A 13,430-nucleotide genomic window follows, 5' to 3' on the forward strand; every position below is an offset into this window, starting at 1 on the left:
ATATTTTGGCATAACAAATCTTCAATTTGTATGATTTTGGCATTTTTTGTCGATTTTGTTTAGGGATGATTTTAAATTTGTTTGGGATGTTACAAAATATGAATCTTTAGTGGCAAAGAATATACGCAAAATATTCTCCTACGTGTCACATAAACTTTCTTATAAACGCCTTTTAATATATAATATAGATATGGAGTAGATAGGAGCGTACATAAATAATAACAATAAAAAAATAAAACAACTTGATTCATTTTTTGCCTTATTTTCAAATGTATTTGGCTTATATCATATTGAAAATTGGAGTAGATTTTGTGGTGAACTCACTTGAGCATTATTCTCAAATCTCAACCCAAATCAAAAAGAAAATTGTCATAGTCGAATTCAACCATCGTAGACCGGGACGTCATGTTAGCTTCAGATATTGATATATTGATTTACTTGCCATATACTATCACCACATCAATGATTAAAATACTACCAATAATCTAACAACACGATTCAAATTGTACAATTAATATTAGGTAGTGAATGGAACGGTCACATACCAGAATGGACCGCGTTCCTAGTAACACTCGTTACTAGTCAATTACTAGTATGTACTTGGAAGTAAAACGTGTGCTAATTGTACTACATTAACTTGGCTACCTAAATGGTTAATTAAAACATTAAATGGGTCATGGGAGCAATAAAAACAACAAACGAGGGAATGAGATTTGAACCTGTTACCTATCGTACAAATGCTACATAAACTTGGTTGCTACTGAAACCAATAATTGATTAATTTTACTGGTATAACAGAAGATGCAGCAATTACAGTATATTCAACTTGCAGCAAAAATTATGCCGTTTGGTAATGCTGAATTACTATCAACCCCAATGAAAATAGAAGGGGAGATTAGAGAAAGAGATGAACAATCAATAAATACAACTACTTATAGCAAAGTGCTTAACTTAATTAAACTATCTGTAACTGTAATGTAAGGCTAAAATTAAGCCCATATAGCCAAAAGGGCCATGATACCAGCACCAAGAAGTAAGGTTACATTAGCCCCAAAGAAAAGCTTAGTATTTGTCTGCACCTTTGAGTTCATGAAATCTTGAGCTAGAAGATCAACAAGTGCCATATAAATCAATATTCCAGCCGCGACTGAATTCAACAATCCTTGAACTACTAAAGCAGCTGGACTACTTTCATCGTAAACATTTGTGATTGCTATACCAATTGCTATTCCTACTGGAGTTGTAAGAGAGAAGAACAAAGCCATACACCATGTAGACCCAGATTTGAAAGCTGCCTGCAAAAACATATGAAGTTATATATGGTTTTCTGCAGATTAGCTTTTTTGTCAGGGTTACTAGCTTTTGTTTTCATGGGGTGATCGGCTAGAGTTCAACTTTTATGATGATGTTTAAGTTGCAGAAAATTCAAAAAAGGAAGAAGACAGTAGCACTTTTGACTAGAGATGGCTGTGGGCCGGTCCGGGCTGACCCGAGCCCCGACCCGGCACGGGCACGAAAGTAGCATGGCCCGGCACGAGCAGAAAGTCGTGGGCCGGGCCTGAGCCGCATTTTTTGTAAAAAACACGACAAGGCACGCTAAATTTAGTAAAATTAGGCTTAGACATGGCGGCCCGGTCTGGCAGCCCGTGGACATGGGCCCTATTTCGAACTTTTCAGTCCGGCCCAGCACAATACAAAGTGGGCATAGCGTGGGCCCGGCTCACGGCCATCTTTACTTTTGACAGCATTTTTTTTTTGGTGCTACACAAACCACCTAGGATGACGAAAATTAAGGTGACTGTGAAAGGGATTTGAAAATGTTTATTTGATAAATAGATGGTTCAATTTAGGCTAGGTAGATTCTGTTAAACAAAAACAAAGAATGGGATTCTCACTAAAAAGGAACCAACAGATATAATATGCCTACAAAATGCAGATTATTGACAGGAAAACACACCATTGGAGAAGATGGTGAAGATTGAGGGGAAGAAGGGAGAGAGAGGTAAGGAGGAAAGGCGGAAAAGTGGAAAAGTAATTTCCTTCCTTTCAAATAGAAAAGGTTTTTTCTACCTTGGGGGGAGTTATTGAAAATTGTTTTTTATCCCTTGCCAAACCAAACCACATAAAATGATTGAAAAAGGGAAAATCGTTTTCCATGAAAACGTTTTACACTCTACCAAACGGAGCCTTGGATCTACATAAACCGCCTATATGTTAACAGTACAACGAAAATTAAGGTGAGACTGTGAGGGAAGGTCCAAGGCTTTGAAAATGTCCATTTGACAAATAGATGTTTAGGCTTGGTAGATTCTGTTAAACAAAAAAAAGAATGAGATTCTCACTAAAACGAAGCAACAGATATAATATGCCTACAAACTGCAGATTATTGACAGGAAATTCCCACTTGAGAAAGAGATTTTGACCTAAGACAACCGCATCAACGTGGAATCCGATTCAAAAAATGCACTAGCATGGATGAAAGGGTACAGAGGATTGCTGTTAGAACACAAGATTCTTTAGAAAAGATTCACAGCTTCAACTCTTCAAGCATCAAATCAGGAGGCAGACTCAGAGGCAGAGAGGTCATTTCTGATAATCTAACTTATAATTCTTTCAATAATAGCTTAACTTCTAATCTAATAATCACTATGTAATAAGGATAATTAGCTTTACAATTCTTCTTCAGGGATCAAAATTGTTATTTTCACAATTTGATTTCCATTTTTTTTTTTTTAACATGAGTGAGTCTGTCCAAACCGGTGTCAGAAAACAGAAGGAAAAAAAGAGATGGAGAACTAGTGAACTTTTTTCATACCTGAGCAATGCATCCACCAAGTCCAATTCCTTCGAAGAACTGATGAAAACACAGTGCTACTATAAGTGGCTTGATCGTGTCGAGGCTCTGAGATGTACCTAATGATATGCCAATAATTATTGAGTGAACCACAATCCCCATCTCCAACACCTGAATACATATCAGCAATAACACATATCCATATCAGAAACTACTCGAGACCCTGATTTTAGTATTATACATTCATACACCATCGATTCCATACACAGAGAAGCTTAGATATAATGTTTTACTACACGGATACACCAAGTTTTCCTAGAGAAATCCATAAGCACCAGTACTAGGCAACATATCATATGCACTGTATAGAACAAACTGAGTTGCTAGCAGTACGGTTATAGTTTCTGAAAAATTGCATTTCGGATACACCAAGTTTTCCCAGAGAAATCCATAAGCACTAGTACTAGTCAATATATCATATGCACTGTATAGAACGAACTGAATTGCCAGGCAGCATGTCTGGTAGTACATTATACGGTTATAGTTTTCGAAAAATTGCATTTTGTGAGATTTATATGGGTGCTAGAATCTGCTGTACAATGTTTGGTTAACTGCAGGGAATAATTTTTATATAAAAGCTAAGAAGTCTCACTGATTTTGGGGATTTAAGTACACATCTTCCCTCAAATTGTGACTAACAGAACTTTTATGAAACAGTACTTCATGTGTTTTTCTTAGCCAAATCCTGCAGTTTCCCATGTCAACAGAACATACATTCAATGAATTGTTAAGTTACATTTATTTGCAGTAATAAATATAAGTATAGAACCTTAACTACTGCTCTATTCACCATGCTTGGCTTGACATAGCAAAATAGCAAATGGTATGCCAATTGGGGACCATAAGGAACCAAAGTTAGCCCCCAGGCCCCCCACTATAGGACCTTATAAGCGGTGCCCATCTCCTTCCCTCCTTATCCCTCCATCCTTACGAAATCCTACGGTCCACCCTAACCAATTAGGCTATGTTACTCGGACTCTTCATTTTACCTCAAGTACCCTTGTCGGATTCTCGACAATCCGACATTGGCACAAACACCCCGACACTTCATTATTTACTTGAATTATGGAAACCATCACGATTCAGTCAGAGTAGACACTTGGACACGTACCTGCGTCCGACACTAGTACCCGAATCCAAGTAACATACTCCCTTAGTTATTGCCCCGTATACTATAAACAAATGTCCCAATTTGTTTGCTCCATACCTTTATTTGGTTTGTGGTCCCCACATATTTCTTCTGCTTAGTTCTGCACACTATTATTTAATAAAACTAAAAATTAAGTTTACCTATCCATAATTCATTTGCTTTTTACTATAACCAATTCTTTATAAAGTGAACAAAATCATTTGGGACACTGTTTTAGGGACGGGGATACTAGCTATTAGGCAACATGTAATACGATAATATGATGCAGATTGCAGACGGAATTTTTGACTCAATCTTATCCCACAATTGCAAAGACTTTATCACTTAAACAAACTCAATCACATTCACAATATTACTTGAAAAATAATAACTTGACAATTATTTGATTGCATTACAAGTATTATCTTAGCTAAATTCAATACTCAATACTAAATACAAATGAAATGGTCAAACATTTTACCTGAGAAGTAATCTTATATCTGATACGATCAAAATCACTCAAATCACCCAAACTACCCTCCATCTGACCAGGTCCATGAGCATGTCCATGTGTAGCATGAGTATGAAGATGAACATGACCAGCATGTTCATCACTCGTTTCTTCATCAACAACACCAACAACCAATCCAGAATTCTCACCAAAGTGGGCCCTACGATAATGCCCAGTTGCAATAGCATCAATCATCAAAGACCCAAGTGCCCCAACCATGGCAGCAAGTCCAGAAAATGGGAACTTCCCCCAAGGGGTATCTTCAAGAATAGGATTATTAAGGTCTTCAAATGCATCAGGTAATATATGGATAAACCCAGTTGACAGAATTACCCCTGCTGCAAATGCTTTAATTAAGAAGAACAATTTGCTTTCTGGGTGTAAGATTGGGAAATTCTTCCCTACTATTGGGAATGTAACACCAACTGCACTTGCTGTTAAAATCGCGATTATTGCTGCGATTTTGTACTTTAATAAGGTGTTTATGGTAAGGTTTTGGGTTATGTAATCGCAATTATGGGTTAATGAAGTTGTAAGGAATTGATCAAATGGGAAGGAAATGTAGCTGCATATTGTCTTAGACAACATTTTTTTTTTTTTTTGGGTGTTTGAATTGGGAGGAGGAAACGAGGAAATCCTAAATTTAGATTTGAAATGGTCTGAATTCAGCCAAAATAGATGTAAGAGTGTTCACAGGATGTCGTCATTGTACTCGCATCCAAAACATCATATTTCAAGAGATGATCAGATTGGGACCTGTATTTATTAGTAGTATAAATCTTCTAATCTGAATCTTCCTAATTCTTTGTTTTCGAATTGACAAGAGAGGATGATAAAATCTTTTGTAGACGCTACAAAATGATTTACGCTTGAGGGTATTTTGGTAAAATCAATGGTTTTAATTACGGAGTACTTTAGAGTTTAGATCGAAGAATTTCAAGGTGGATTGTTTGTTAGCCTCGAGAGTGATCAAGACTTTTTTGACGGTATTATCCCTCTATTTGGGATATGCAATAGTCGAACCAATCAATACAACTAACTTACACTTAAGGGTATTTTGGTAAAATCAGTGGTGTTAAGTATCGGAGTACTTTAGATCGAAGAATTTCAAGGTGGATCGTTTGTTCACCCCGAGAGTGATCAAGACTTTTTTGACGGTATTATCCCTCTATTCGGGATATGCAATAGTCGAACCAATCAAAACAGCTAACTTACACTTAAAGGTATTTTGGTAAAATGAATGGTTTTAAATTACGGGGTACTTTAGATCGTAGAATTTCAAGGTAGATCGTTTGTTCACCCCGAGAGTGGTAAAGACTTTTTTGACGGTATATCCGCTCTATCCAGGTTATGCAATAGTCGAACCAATCAAAACAGCTAACCGCTAGTTGTTAAACACGACCTATTGAAAAAATAATTGTTATGACTTTTACGAAACTGCCCCTAAGAGTAAGTAATTTTTGGAAATGAGAGAGTGGTCAAACTTTCTGGATTGGGATGGGGAGAATTGAATTTGGAAACCCCAATCTAACAAGCAAAAGTTCAATTATATACCCAATATCAAAATCAATAATTGAACCTTTTAATGGACCTTCATAAACAGATTTTTGTCAAAAAGCAAAAAAAAAAAAGAAGAGGGAAGCTAATATTAGGGAAGTAAGAACAATTTACCTTAACCCAAATGCCATATTTAATTCATCGTCCCAAAAGCTAACAAAACTGGAATTGAATGGGCAGTAATTTGTGAATAATTCATTCAGAAAATGAAAAGGGAGGAGGGAAAATTCTGGGTTTTGATCTTCTTTTATGATTTTCTCTCTCCAAAACTGGTTGTTATGCGGCGAAAGTCAACGAAATAGGCCCATATGGATCATCAAACAGTGGATCTTGCATTCCTGTCATTCTATGTATGATTTGTAATATGAATTTGCGTTGCTCTCACTCTTCCCAAATAAGTGTGGTTTACGTTTACCAAGCTTTGCCTAGAGGGCTTGAGTAACGGTTAAAGATCGTCCTGGTATTCTAGTAACAATACTAAAAATACTAACAATACTAACGACTAACAAGTACGGAGTAATGACCCGTAATTTGGATTATACACCCGGGTGCACAGTGCTCATTATACACCCTGTTGAATATTTATTGAAAAACTATTGAACATTGAGAACGATTTTAATGTATATGTACTAGTGAAATATTTAACTATATGTTCATTGGTTATATGTTCTTTGAGTATGAACAATATGTTCTTTGTATTTGAACTATATGTTCTTTGTAAAACAGGGTGCACAATGAGCATTGTGCACCCGGGTGCATAAACCATATTTTGGTAATGACCTTGTTCCGTTCTACATTTTTTTTAATAACTTGTGGTGTGGTTCTCGTGAATTTCGACTAGTTAAGTTGACAAAGTCTTGATGATTCAACGATCAAATTTCATGATCCCGTCTATATTATTTATACGTTGTTATAAGATAAATTCAGAAAAAGTAAATCCATACCGGCCGGTTAAGCATAGGAAAAATGAAGTTGACTGGGGTTTGGGCGAGGTCAGAGTGAGGGTGTGTTCTATTCACCTGATTTTCACTTATTTTTTTTATAAACTTATCTTATCTGAATTTAACTGAACTTATCTGAACTTATTAAAACTTATTTTAGTTATAAATTGTACTTGTTCAACCCTTATTTTCTCGAACTTATCTTATCGTAACTTATACGGAGTATGAACTTACTTGAACTTATTTTTCCTGAAATGAGTGAAAATAAGTTGAACAGAACATGGCCTAAGTGTTCTATTGTACTTTTAAATCTTTGTATTGTTTGCTTAGAGTCTTTATATTCATTCGAAATGTTGATTTCAACTAGTACGCTTGAATTTTCTTTCTTTATTAAAATAAAAAATAAATACTTCATACGGAGTATACAAAATGATGTGTATCCTACTGTCAATTAGTACTTCTACACTAAGTTAAGAAAAGTTCTACATGAGTGTATATTTATTTTCTTTTTTTTGAAGGTAAGATGAAGTGTCCTACCGGGTCGGAACCCCGCACGGGTCAACCCGCCCGGGTTAGCAGGCTAGACACTTTGAGAGTGGGGGGAGATGATAAGGGGAACCCACCCTCAAAGTGCCCCTGGTGGGGATCGAACCCCCAACCTTTGGTTGGAAGGTGAAATCCTTTCTACTAAGCCTAGGCATTGCTTGGTTACCTGAGTGTATATTATAGTGGTGAAATCAAAATTTGATTATACTTTGTATTTTTTATATTTTAGTGTACCAAAAATTGAAAAAAAAATGAATAAATTTATGGTATATGTGTAAGTCACACGTAGGAATACACTTCAAACTTTCAAAGGAGTTGGGTAATTAAGGTTACATTTCGACAACCCCAACTTCTATCTTGTAGTCTTAATGGTTACATGATCAGCATTTGTACAAGATCTACAAAATTGTGGGACAAATTAAAGAATTGGCAAAAGTATTGCTGCTACTGCTGGCTTTTGATGATCTCTCACTAATTGAGCCATTATGCCACGAACTCAAAGATGACTTAAACGACTCATGAGCAAGGGGCAATGGCCTCTCTGGTAGCTTTGGTATATCAATATCTCCTTCTAACATCTTCAAAGCTTGAGCTATGGTAGGCCTAAAAGCCACCATAACATGTGCACAAAGTAGGCCCACACGTACATATCTCTCCATTATGCCCTTCGGACCTTCGTTTCTTATGGGTTCGTCGAAAACTGCCTCGACATTCTGCGACTTAACCAGATTCCAGACAAAATCTGTGATCAGCGGGGTCGATGAGTTTGATGTATCTAAAACCTTTTTCCCACTCATTGTCTCTAAAATCACAATTCCGAAGCTATAAACATCGCTCTTCTCGGTCAATTGCCCATATAGAGCGTACTCGGGGGGAAGGTATCCATATGTCCCTGCGACCCTGGTGGTGAGATGGGATTGACCTTCCACGCTCTGCTTAACTAACCCAAAATCCGCAACCCTTGCCCTCATCTCTGAATCTAGAAGTATGTTGGTTGTCTTAATATCGCGGTGGTAAACCGCCGGTTTCACACCATAGTGCAAGTATGCAAGTCCCTTGGCAACATCAAGGACTATGTTCTTCCTTTGTGGCCATGTTAGCTTCTTTTGATGGTTAAACAAGTGATCACTAAGGCTACCATTAGGCATGTAGTCATACACAAGGTACCGCCTCTTACCCTTAAAATTATCACTTGCTACACAACATCCTCTTAAAGGGAGAAGATTTCTATGCCTAATTTTGCTTATAATATCAACCTCATTGCAAAATTCCTCATCCCTCATAGAGTTTAAATCCTCGGTAATTTGTTTTACCGCGATTACAGTCCCATTTGCAAACTCTCCCTTGTAAACAACCCCATAACCACCTTCACCAATGAAATTCCTGCGTGAAAATCCATCTGTAGCGCGTTCCAACTCTGTCACGTGATACCATACTGTACCCAAATTAGGTGTAACTTGACCCCTAACACTATTAACAAATGAATCATGCATTTCCCTTTCTTTCCTCCTCATATCCCAAACTCTACACAAATGCATCAACCCTATAACTACCAAAATACCCAAAATACCCCCCAAAAACCCAAAAACAAACTTAAACACAACCTTTTTACTTACTTTCCCTGAAGATTGTTCATCATAACCATGGTGCCCTGCAGCTAAAGGAAGACCTAAGATACAAACTGCTGACCCAAAATCTTCAGGACCAAACTTATTAACAATCCCAGCAGCATAAAAAATGGTAAAATAAAAACACTTACTCGAATTCGGTGCTAAACTTACCAATTCAGAATTCATCTTCATCCCAGAATCAAAACAAGAATTACACTCTGTTAAACTCCTCATATCACCATTACAAGATGAATTCAACTCCAATGTGGGCCCAGCTTTCTCGTCCCAATCACTGATATTCCTTATCCCAGCACAATCTGTTGGGTGATTAAGCAACAGTTCATCTGAGCTGTTCAAACAAGAAGAAACTAATGAGGAATTCATCATTTGAATCGAGGAGAGTTTTGATTTGAAAACAGAGAGACAAGAAGATGATGATTCTGGGGTTGGGAGAAGGAAATTTGAGGAGGATTTAAGGTATGTTGAAAGTCCTATTCCTAGTAAGCTTCTGAGTGTTTGACAACATGATCTTTGTTCTGAGTTTTTGCTGCATTCTTGTGTGTCCCATGGGAATGTGTTGACATAGGTGAAGTCGATTGGACATGATGATGGATTTGTGGTTGAATTTGTTGATGTGAAGAAGGTGATGAAGATAAAAGATGAAAGAAATAAGCAGAAGTTTGTCATTTTTTTGAATTAGTTTCTTTGCCAATTGTTTGATTAAAAGCAGGAGTATCAAATTAGGTAGGCTGCCTAAAGTTGAAGTCAAAGATCAAATTCTCTGCTTTTTGTGAGCATACTAAATAGGATATTAATCCATATTATAGATTATTAGATTATACTTGTAATAGTTACTATATTAGTAGTATAATAACAATTTCCCCCTATTAGGGCCTATGTTATTTTATTTTTATTTTTTTGGGTGATAGAGAGGGCAAGGCCCTAAAAACAAGAACAAATTAGACCTGATTAAAAGGCGGACCAGGGTCGGATACGGGTCAGGCCGCGCCACGGTCATAAAAATCTGTCTATTATGTTGGGACGAGGCCAAACTTCGGGTCGAATTTGTGTGTCCAAAACCCGCTATTCGGGTCAAAAATATCGAGCTTTCTGGTCATTTTCGGACCGGGCCTATGTATAACTAAAATTGTTGTTTTACGTTGTTTATAGCCCGCATTTTTTTAAAAAGTCCGGGCTGGGCCGGGCCGGGCCCAAAAATCCAATTCCTAATAAGCTTCTGAGTGTTTGACAACATGATCTTTGTTCTGAGTTTTTGCTGCATTCTTGTGCGTCCCATGGGAATGTTTTGACATAGGTGAAGTCTATTGGACATGATGATGGATTTGTGGTTGAATTTGTTGAGGTGAAGAAGGTGATTAAGAGAAGAGATGAAAGAAATAACCAGAAGTTTGTCATTTTTTTTTACTTAGTTTCTTTGCCAAATGTTTTTGGTAAGGAATTTGAAACTGTTTTTTTGAAAAGAAGTTGTTTAATTAAAAGGTGAAGTATCAAATTAGGTAGGCTGCCTAAAGTTGAAGTCAAACTTCAAATTGTCTGCTTTTTGTGAGCATACTAAATAAGTAAATATGATATTAATCCATATTAGTTACTATATTATGGAGTAGTAGTATAATAACATTTGCCCCCCCTAATCCCGTATTGGGCCCTATGATATTACTAGTGCGTAAACACTTTTTTTTCTTTTCAACTTTTTGTGTTTTTTATATTGAAAATAGAGTTAATTGTAACATAATTTCAGGAAAAGTAAGTATTTTATTTGTGGAGTAGTGTAAATGAACATCTTAATAGTAAAAAGTTTCACTTAAATTATCTAAACTTATGTTCTTAAGTACGTAAATTTTTTTGTTATTTTTGTTTTAGAATTAATTCGTATCTATGGTAGAAAGCGGTCTGATTATCTGAACTGAACTTATGTTATGTTGTCTCGAAGGTAATTAACACGAGTATATTGTTAAAAGGATTACCTACATTATGGTATTATACCCCTATGTTTAATTGATTTCTACGTCGTACTGAAGTGTTTTTTATGTTAGGTTAACAACAAATATAAGATTAATTATATTTATGGATATATTGTGGAGATTTCAAATGCACGAGTACAATATAACAATCAAATGAAAACAGGGATCGGATAGGTCGAAAACACACGTTAAAATGACTTTAAATTTATATTAAACAGTATTTTTATGGTTGATTTGCTTGAGCATAATGTCCCAAATCTCAACTTTACAGAGTATTGTGGTCTGGAAAATTGGGGAACAAAAACACAGAATATTTGAAAGGGAAAAGGTGTGTGGGTTGGCTTTTGGCAGTCAAATAAAAAGAAAATTGGTATTATTTGGTGGCTGCATGGTTAGATCTATTTACTGTAGGACATTTAATGAGAAATTTCTAGGCACTAGCTGCAAAAGGTAGTTGCTTAACAAAAAGGTCTTGCACGCACAAGATGTATAATAAATTTATTGTGCACCAACATAACTTTTACTCAGTTTTCTGTAACTTTATTCAGTTTTTTCTAACTTTTATATTATTTGAAAAAAAGTTAATATATAAACATTTTAAATTGTTAAATGATTAATTTTATGCATTATTAGTGATTATGAAAAAAACTTTTTCATTAAGATGAAAAAATTTATTACTAAAAAGTAGATAACTTTTACATATATAAATGTAACTTTTAAGCATTTTACGTTAACTTTAACTTTGGTGTACAATATTTATCGTACACCCCATGTAAATAAGAATTTGTGGTTGCTTAATCAACATAGATTAGTTACCAAGTTGAAGTACGGAGTATATATAATTGAAGATCACCACATAGATTAGATAGCACACCCTTGTTGAAAACTACGGACTATAGAGTATGACTACCCATATTAATTATCAATATGCATGCGTGCATGCACTAGTAAATAATCTTATCTTATAGGAGTAAATAATTTCAACTACGTATCCATCTACCCTCTTAAAAATAAATTACCATTCCTCTCTTCCTTTCTCTTACGTCAATTCATCAACTAGAACTGTCACAGCGCCACTCAAACAGTCGATACGAGTAACACCACCACTCACTACCCCAAATCATCACCACCATGGTGTACAGAAAGACATAAGGACATTGATGTAAACATAATTCGGTCATAAGTCTCGGACTCTCAGGTGTCACTACCAACACTTTAACCAACTAAACTAGTTGATATCCACATTAACAGAAAGTATTTTAATCACTTTATTATTCATATTTTAATGTACATATATCTGTACTATTACTTAATTTGAATCATTTGTAGATCGTTCTATCATATTTGAAATCAAAACTCCTACTATATGAAGTATTTCGAAATCAGTTCTCCGAATTATTTGACGACAACATTAGCTCTACCACCGCTTTACAAACCAAATCAATTCCCATTTATGTCTAATTGGGATGGATGTGGGTGGAACTCTTACAATTTTTATCAAACTCGTCATTAAAATTAGTAAGAACCCGTTGAGTTAGCTCATAAGACAGACTATACAAAAGCCTCACTTTAAAAAGGTAGGTACGAGCCCAACCTGATACGATTTTTTTAGCCTGTTGGAGCACGTGGTATTACACACGTGCCTACACGGCCGACACGATGAGCACGTGCCCAATTCTAGTTGTATCTAAAGATGACAGTGGGCCGGCCCGACCCGAACTGACCTGACACGAAAAAAGCATGGGCCGACACGACAAAACACATTAATTTTAGTAAAATTAGGCTTAGGTACGACGAGCCTTTCCGAGTTAATCTCATTGATTGGAAAAACTTTCCAATCAAATGACATTTTCGTAAATAATTGATGATTTTATTACGAAAATGCCATTAAATGTGGGTTAAAGTACAGTGACATGTCATCAAATGTGGACCACATGTACGGTCATTATTGTATTTTCATAGCACATCAATAACTATATAATATACAGTCAACATTTCACAATATACAATAAGTTTCTACTAATAAACAATCTACAACTAAAAATATACAGTCAATCACTTACAAATAAACAATATTGCATTTTAGTAATCATCAGCAATTATAAAATATACAGTCAACGACAAGTGGTATACAATCAACACCGAGTAATATGCAGTCAATACCTACAAATATACAGTCAACACTTAATTTTATACCACCTACAGTTTTCGGGCAAAATATTTACGAAAATGCCATTTGATTGGAAATTTTTTTCCAATCACTGAGATTAACTCGGAATTTCTCAGGTACCACAATCAGC

The 13,430-nt window shown here is 35.8% G+C and overlaps 2 protein-coding genes across 2 annotated transcripts; both read right to left on the minus strand.

Moving 5' to 3' along the window:
- Positions 1-824: 824 nt before the first annotated feature.
- On the minus strand, positions 825-6,442 carry LOC110795216 (zinc transporter 1). The gene is made up of 3 exons (XM_022000214.2): positions 4,465-6,442; positions 2,816-2,965; positions 825-1,295 (listed from the first exon to the last, which is right to left on the minus strand). Exons 1-3 carry the CDS (start codon positions 5,080-5,082, stop codon positions 990-992), a joined length of 1,074 nt encoding a protein of 357 aa, XP_021855906.1. The 5' UTR covers positions 5,083-6,442; the 3' UTR covers positions 825-989.
- Positions 6,443-7,781: 1,339 nt separating this feature from the next.
- Positions 7,782-9,890, minus strand: LOC110795250 (probable receptor-like protein kinase At1g11050). The gene has a single exon (XM_022000255.2). The coding sequence runs from the start codon at positions 9,833-9,835 to the stop codon at positions 7,937-7,939; it is 1,899 nt and encodes a 632-aa protein (XP_021855947.1). The 5' UTR covers positions 9,836-9,890; the 3' UTR covers positions 7,782-7,936.
- Positions 9,891-13,430: the final 3,540 nt, after the last annotated feature.

This window comes from Spinacia oleracea, chromosome 6, assembly GCF_020520425.1.
Source record: "Spinacia oleracea cultivar Varoflay chromosome 6, BTI_SOV_V1, whole genome shotgun sequence".
Taxonomy (NCBI): Eukaryota; Viridiplantae; Streptophyta; class Magnoliopsida; order Caryophyllales; family Amaranthaceae; genus Spinacia; species Spinacia oleracea.